The sequence below is a fragment of the Monodelphis domestica genome, chromosome 5, assembly GCF_027887165.1.
Source record: "Monodelphis domestica isolate mMonDom1 chromosome 5, mMonDom1.pri, whole genome shotgun sequence".
Taxonomy (NCBI): domain Eukaryota; kingdom Metazoa; phylum Chordata; class Mammalia; order Didelphimorphia; family Didelphidae; genus Monodelphis; species Monodelphis domestica.
Window position 1 is genome coordinate 2,902,596 of NC_077231.1, and position 7,395 is coordinate 2,909,990.

General features: G+C 61.7%; 1 protein-coding gene across 1 annotated transcript; it reads left to right on the forward strand.

The window, feature by feature from the left end:
- The first annotated feature begins 858 nt into the window (after positions 1–858).
- MCHR1 (melanin concentrating hormone receptor 1) lies at positions 859–5,296 on the forward strand. The gene is made up of 2 exons (XM_001377997.4): positions 859–1,283; positions 3,182–5,296. The coding sequence occupies exons 1-2, from the start codon at positions 1,199–1,201 to the stop codon at positions 4,156–4,158; spliced, it is 1,062 nt and encodes a 353-aa protein (XP_001378034.1). The 5' UTR covers positions 859–1,198; the 3' UTR covers positions 4,159–5,296.
- Positions 5,297–7,395: the final 2,099 nt, after the last annotated feature.

Sequence of the window (7,395 nt, forward strand, 5' to 3'; positions counted from 1 at the left end):
TCCCGTCTGTCCATGTCCTCCCCCAAAAGCTGAGGCTCCAAGCAGGAGTCAGGCCAGAGGTCGGTTCTCCTGTGGCCCCATGTTTGGTGTTTCCAGCACCTCCCACCGGCGTGCAGGACCCCTGCTGCTGTTGGGCAGAGGGCAGAGGAGGGAGCCTTCCCCAAGGGCTGCTGGAGTCAGGGGACGGAGAAGGCAGGCGCTGGCAAGGGCTCCGGGGAGCAGGACCCAGCCATGTACAGCAACACCTGGGAGGGTCCCAGAGAGGAGGAGTGGGAAATGGCGGTGGAAAAGCTGAGAGAATTTGGGCTCCATCTTGGGTTTGAGCCACCTGCTCAGAGAGCCCCCAGGACCCTGGGCTGAGCTCTCCCCTCCTGGCACTGCCCACCCGCAGGAGAAGTGGGCCCTGGCCTTAGAGTCGTGTCTTTGCACCAAGGACTGAATAACTCCAAACCAGGGGTTCCTCTTTGTAAAGTGAGGGGGTGAGACTCCAGTCCGTGGAGTTCCTGGTTCGGAGCCATTGGCATCCAAAGCTTCAACTGGAGAAGGGCTACTGGGGCCCCTGCCCCAGGCCAGCTTCCTTCTGTGGTAATCCCTTAGCCTGCCCTCCGCCGCCCCCCCCCCTCCCCAGCACACAGGACGGCAGGAAGTGGAGAGGTCCCGAGTTCAAATCTGCCAGGTGACACTGGGCAAGTGCCTCTCCTAGGCAGTCAGGGCCTCACAACAGAAGCCCTGCACGCTCTGCCCTTGGGTCCGGGAAGTCCTCCTGGGACGGAAGGGAGGGGGCTCTGAGGGCCACCAGAAAGGCTTCCGTGCCTCAGTTCATCCGAGCTGCTCCGCGGAGGCCCCGGCTCCCAGAAGCCCCCTCTTCCTCCTCCCCCTCCCCCAGTGTGGGCAGCCCGCCGCAGCCTGCTTCCCCGCGGCAGGCTCGGTGCGCGCGTGTGAGGGAGGGTGTGCGCGCCTGCCCTCGCCTCTGCCTCTGCCGGGGACGCTGCAGCTCCGCCCGCAGCCGCCTCCCCAAGTGAGCCGGCCGAGGTCCGCGGGGGAGGGGGGCGGGGCGAGCGCGTGGGCCGGAGCCGGAGAGGCGAGGGAGGGGGCCGGGAAGACCCTGCGGGCGGGCCCGAAGCTGCCGCAGCCTGCGTGGGCGGCCGGCGCGGGGAGCTCGGCTCCGGGCGGCCGCGCGAGAAGGGACGCGGGGACCATGGACCTGGCCACAGCCCTGCTGCCCCTCGCCGCCAATGACAGCAACGCCTCGGAGCCCGGCGGGGGCAATCTCACTTCTGGCTGTGAGTAGTCCGGGCGGCTGGTGGGATGGGAGGCAGGAGCGCTCGGCCCCCGGCCCCAGCGGCCTGGGGAACTGGCACAGTGGGAAGAGCCCGGGCTTCGGATTCAGAGGAGCCCCGTGCGAATCTCACCTTGGAGCTTACCCGGGGTGACGGGAGCGTGAGCAAGCCTCTTCCGCCTGCCCCGGGCCTCGGTTTCCCCCTCCGTAAAATGAGGTCGGCCTCTATGAAGCTAGGAGCCGGCGCGACCTTGGCAAGCCACTTCAGTTCGCCGGGCCTCAGTTTCCCCACTGTAAAGTTGGGGGAGGGTGGACGACTTGGCCCCTGAGGTCTCTTCCGGGCCAAGATCCAGGATCCTCTCATGCCCGGGGGGGGGGGGCTGAAAGGGGGAGAACCCCAGGGAGGAGGCCCCCACGGGCCCAGGCAGAGGGGAAAGGAGAAGACGCCAGGCTACGCGGCGGCTTGTGGGGAGAGGAGCCGGCCCACGGCCAAAGGGAGCCGGCAGAAGGAGCGTCTTCCGTGGCGTGCTTCATTCTGTTCTTCAGGCGGCTGGGGGCTGGGCGGGAGGGGAGAAGGGGAGTGAAGAAGTGGGAGGGGCGGAGCCCGGGCATCCCCCCAGTCTCACTTGGGCTGCCCCAGCGCCCACCTCCTTGCGTTTGGCAGAAGGGGAAACTGAGGGGAAGCCGGGGGACGTGTGTGGCCCGGGCGACCCACCTGGGAGCAGGCAAGCCGGCAGGCAGGCTTCTGGCCCCTCCGAGGCCTCTCGTTGCTGGGGGGTTCCAGTCTCCAGAGCCCCCTGTCCTCCGCGCCTCGGCGGGGTTCAGCGCCCAGAGGCTGCTGGGGGGAGGCGTTCCCAGCATTCCAGGATCGGGGAGGGCCGCCCGAGGGCGGCGGGTTCAGACCGGGACACGCGTGTGTTCATGTATGTCCGCGCGTGTACATGGCCTGCGCAGAGGTCTGGCTGCTGCTGTGCATGAGTCATTAGCCACACTGCGGGCTGCGCTCAGAACTGGCGCTTAGGGGGAAGCCCTTTCCGGCCCTTTGGGGGAGGGGGGAGGGAGTGGCCCCGCGGGACCCCTCGGGCACCCAGTTTTAGATACCTGGGGCAAGGAGGGAGAGGAGGAGGGAAGGATGGTCTCCAAGGGCGGCGGAGAGAAGAGGGAATCCCGGAGCCCCTGGGAGGCCGGAGCTGCTGAGGAGGCACGGATGGAATGAGCGAATGGAGGACAGGCTGAGCACCTACTGTGTGCCATCACATTTAGGGGATTGGGGTCACTTTGTAAGCTTCAGTGTCCTAACTGTGTGGCCCTGGGTAAGTCACTTCCGCCCTACGGCCCAAAGAGGGGAGGGAAGGGTTTAAAAGGAAGGAAAGGCTAAGATCTCAGATTGGACCTGGGAAGGTGGGTAAACTGAGGCTCAGGAAATGACTCGAGTCCCAATGCAGAACTCTTTCCACTGTCCCAGATGGGAGCTTGAGGCATTTAAAGATGAAATAAGCAGGAGCCAGGCCTCATCGAGTGGAGCACACACTTACACACACACACACATACACATGCACACACACTTATACACACATGCACACACTTACACACACTTGTACACACTTACACACGCACACACTTACACACATGTGCACACTTACACACATCACACTCATACACACATGCACACACTTACACACATGCACACACTTGTACACACTTACACGCATGCACACTTGCACACACCTACACACATGCACACACTTGTACACACACATGCACACGTACACACGCACAATATAGGAAAGAAAAGGGAGACAGGCTAGAACCCAAATAACTGGCCCTGAAGGGGAGGGAGAGGCAGAGATGGGGGGAAGACAAACGGGTCTGCTGTGCCAGCCGTGCTTTCTCTGTCCTCAGTTTCCCCACCACGCCCGCGGCGAGTGTCCTACGTCAGCATCATCATGCCTTCCGTGTTCGGCATCATCTGCTTGCTGGGCATCGTGGGGAACTCCATGGTGATCTTCACCGTGGCCAAGAAGTCCAAATTCCACGGGTGCAACAACGTCCCGGACATCTTCATCATCAACCTCTCGGTGGTAGACCTGCTCTTTCTCCTGGGCATGCCCTTCATGATCCATCAGCTCATGGGCAACGGCGTCTGGCATTTCGGGGAGACCATGTGCACCCTCATCACCGCCATGGATGCCAACAGTCAGTTCACCAGCACCTACATCCTCACGGCGATGGCTATCGACCGCTACCTGGCCACCGTCCACCCCATCTCCTCGACCAAGTTCAGGAAGCCCTGCGTGGCCACCCTGGTGATCGGCCTGCTGTGGGCGCTCTCCTTCATCAGCATCACCCCAGTGTGGCTCTACGCCAGGCTCATTCCCTTCCCCGGAGACACTGTGGGCTGCGGCATTCGCCTGCCCCACCCGGAGACGGATCTGTACTGGTTCACCCTGTACCAGTTCTTTTTAGCCTTCGCCCTGCCCTTCGTGGTGATCACGGCAGCCTACGCCCGGATCCTCCAGCGGATGACGTCGTCCGTGGCCCCGGCTTCTCAGCGCAGCATCCGGCTGCGGACCAAGCGGGTGACACGCACAGCCATAGCCATCTGCCTGGTCTTCTTTGTGTGCTGGGCACCCTACTATGTGCTGCAGCTGACCCAGCTCTCCATCAGTCGCCCCACTCTGGCCTTCATCTACCTCTACAACGCTGCCATCAGCCTGGGCTATGCCAACAGTTGCCTCAACCCATTTGTCTACATCGTGCTCTGTGAGACCTTCCGCAAACGCCTGGTGCTCTCGGTCAAACCGGCTGCCGTGGGTCAGCTCCGGACGGTCAGCGCCGCCCCCACTGCAGAGGAGATGACCGAAAGCAAAGGCGCCTGACGCTGCCTCCGTGCTCCAGGCGCCTCCGACAGCCACGGCCAAGCTGAGGCTGAGCCGTGGCGAGGAGCCCAAGACGAGGAGTGGGCAAGGGCGGAGGAGCCAGATACACCTGCAGGCAGAAAGGCTGCCGAGCCTGCTGGGAGCCACGGCCCAAGGCCCAGCTCGGGAGGGAGGACCCCGCGCGGGCCTGAGGAGCAGCGGCAGAAAGCCACCAAGCGGCTGAGGAGAAACGGTCACTCCAGGCTTCCCGTCACATCTCCTTAAGCCACACGTCCATCTGTTGGCCCCACATCATCCTGTCGTGGCCCCAACAGGGCAGCCGGCTCGAGACTCGGGCCGAAGCAGGAGGCAGAGTGGCAGGAGCCCCAGTGGACGGGGTGGGCCCCGGGCAGGGAGATGGGCAAGTAGCCCCAAAAGGCTTTCTCGCATCTCCTTTGCATGAAAATCCGAGCAGAGCGGAGGGGAGCTGAGACACGGGGAGTCCCCAACTTGGTTCTCTGCTTCTCTTGGCAAATGCATGCTTTGGACTGAGGAGGGGAATTGTGAAAAAGTCCGCCATGCTTGGGACAGGGAGCTTCCCTCCTTTCCTTTAAGGCCCAGCTCGGTGGACCCCTCCTGCCCATCCCCTAATTCTGCCCCCTCCCCTCTCCGGGGCCTTTGGCTCCTTTAGCATCCTAGCTTGTATTCTATTTATCTGTCTAGCTGTCCAATCCCCTCCTTGGCTGAGGGGGTTATGGCATCCTTTGGCTTTGTAGCTCCAGCCTGGAGACCAAGAAATGGGGGGTATATTGAACTACATTGAGAAAGGGGGGGCAACCAGGTGACTCAGTGGCTAGAGAGCTAGGCCTGCAGACAGGAGATCCTGGGTTCAAATTTAGCATCAGACACTAGCAAGCTGGCTGACCCTGGTCAGAAGACAGCCACTCCCTTGGGTGGGGGCTGGAACGTGGGAGAGGGCTTGAGAAGGGAAAGGAAAGCCTTTGGGTAGATCCAGGCTGGGTTTGATCCTCTGTGTGCTGCTGCTGTAAACGCCCTTCAGCCAGGGGCCATTTGGGCTGCTGGGCCCTCTGTGTATCCCTAGGCACAAGGACAGTGTCTGGCATGCAAAAGGCACCTAATAAATGCTTACAGCACCTCATCCTCGGCCATCTGTCCCCTTCCCCACCGGAGCCCGCACACCGGAAGTTCTCGGGCTGTGTCCTTCTCTTCTGAATCTTCTGAAAGCCGGAAACTCCTGGCAGGCGGACCTAGAGGGGAGGCAGGGAAGGAGGGAGGGAGCAGAGGCTTTTATGGCGTCTGCTGTCCTTTCTGCGCCCGTTTAGGCTCACCCCCCCACACCCCCCCCCACTGAATGAGCGCTTCTGCAGGGCAGGGCTTGCTCCATGTCCGGCTGCCTGGCTCCCAGCTGGCACAACGAATGCCTACAGAATTGGACCGAATTAAATTGAGGCGCCCCCCCCCCCCGCCCCGGACAATTAAGCAAGCTCGGGCCCAGGGGGTGCCCTGTGCCGGGAAGAGAATCAGCAGAGGTGGCTCCAGTGCCTGCTGGCAGTCGCCACTGGGGATGCCCATAACGGAAGGGACCGGGTCCCGCTCTGGGACGGGCAGCTGGGATGCCTGCCAGAGCCCGCACGCGCACGCGCACGCGCACGCTGTTCCCCAGTTCTAGAGAGGACGGGAAGGCGCGGAGCTAAGCCCTCGAGGCCGCGCTGGGGAAGATGAAGAGAGGCGGGCGTGCGGGCGTGCGGGCGTGCGGGCGGGGCTGCAGGCTCCCCTTCAGGACCACGGCCAGAGCTCAGGATCCGCCCCCTCCCCTCCTCCAGCCGGAGGCTCCGTCAGGTCTCCCTCTCCGCCAGACCTTTACGGTCCGAGCCCGGGCGGGGGGATCCTCCTTCTACAGCTCCTCCACCTCCTGCTCCTCATTCCCGGCAGAGACCCCCGGGGGAAGGGCGCTCAGGTGGGGTCCCCTGCCGGCCCGGGGAGCACTGGCAGGCCTCTCCTACCTGCTTTGAACAAGCCCATCCGATGGCATGATATCGCGCCAGCTAGATGCCACAGAGAGGGGCAGCCATTTGGAGCTCGAAGGTACCCTGAAAGCCTCTTAATTTGATAGGAGAGAAAACTAGGGTCTGGAAAGGAGAAGGACCTGCCCAAGGTCACACAACGAGGAGGGGAAGCCTCGTACAAGGGAAAGGGCACTGCATTTGAAGTCGGAGGTCCTGGGTTCAAATCCTGCCGCTAGCATTTACTACCCGAATGACCTTAAAGATGTGAAGCAACCGTTTTAAATTGTCCACAGCGTAGACTGTGCTGGAGACGCGGAGCCCCCCGCCTTCGAAGAGCTGCCATTCTATTGTGTAAGTCTCTGGCTCCTCAAGCCGGAGTATTTCCCTGGTCTGGAGGGGGCCCCACCTGGCTCCTTGGCGTCGCTTTCCCTGGCAGAAGCTGTTTCCCTCCCTTCATCCTGAGCACAGAGGCGCAGCCTCCCAGAATGCCCAAGGGAGGCCAGCCGGGGACCAGAATCCCCGCTCCCGTAGCCTGTGCTTGGAGATCCGGGCAAGGACAAAGTCGCCACTTCTTGAGGTGGCCCATTCCATTTGGGGATTCTGTCGAGGCTTTGTAAAAGGAAAAGCTGCCCAGCAGCTCGCTGTTCCTTCTATGAACCCCAGACGGATTTTCTTGTGGATTGTGCCCGCTGCTCTCTTCTGCCCTCCAGGCACGGGTCATGAAGCCGAACCTTTGGGGCTCTAGGGCTGGGACAAATCAATCCCCTTTCCTGCTGTAGCTCTAAGACCCTTTGAACCATCACCTGGTTAGGAAGCTTAGGAGAATCTAGGGTCGAACTCAGGGCTTTGGCTTCCAAGTCTATAGCTCAGCAACCCTGCTCTTCCACTGCCTGCCTGCATGGCCTTGATCAAATCACTTCATATCTGGGGCCTCAGTTTCCTCTCCTGTAAAATGAGGAAATTGGACCAGATGGCCAGGGAGGGCCCTTCTAGCTCTACTTCTCTAGCCTTATAAACCTAGGGATCAAGAAAGAACTGCCTTACCTTGAGCTTTGAAGGGAGGTTGGAGTGAGGAGGGAAGGAATTCTAGGCAGAGGGGACAGCCTATGCAAAGGCACACAGGTGGGAGATGCAATGTCTAACCCCCTTCATTTGGGGAGGAAAAACCAGCCAGGTCTGGATATGGAAGGTTCTGGGTTCAAATCTGGCCTCAGACATTTCCTGGCCAGGT

Excerpts from the sequence above, each read along its gene's own strand:
- MCHR1 (XM_001377997.4), top strand. The coding sequence starts at position 1,199 with ATGGACCTGGCCACAGCCCTGCTGCCCCTCGCCGCCAATGACAGCAAC. Across the intron at positions 1,284-3,181 it reads GGGCAATCTCACTTCTGGCT|TTTCCCCACCACGCCCGCGG; the intron begins GTGAGTAGTCCG and ends CTCTGTCCTCAG.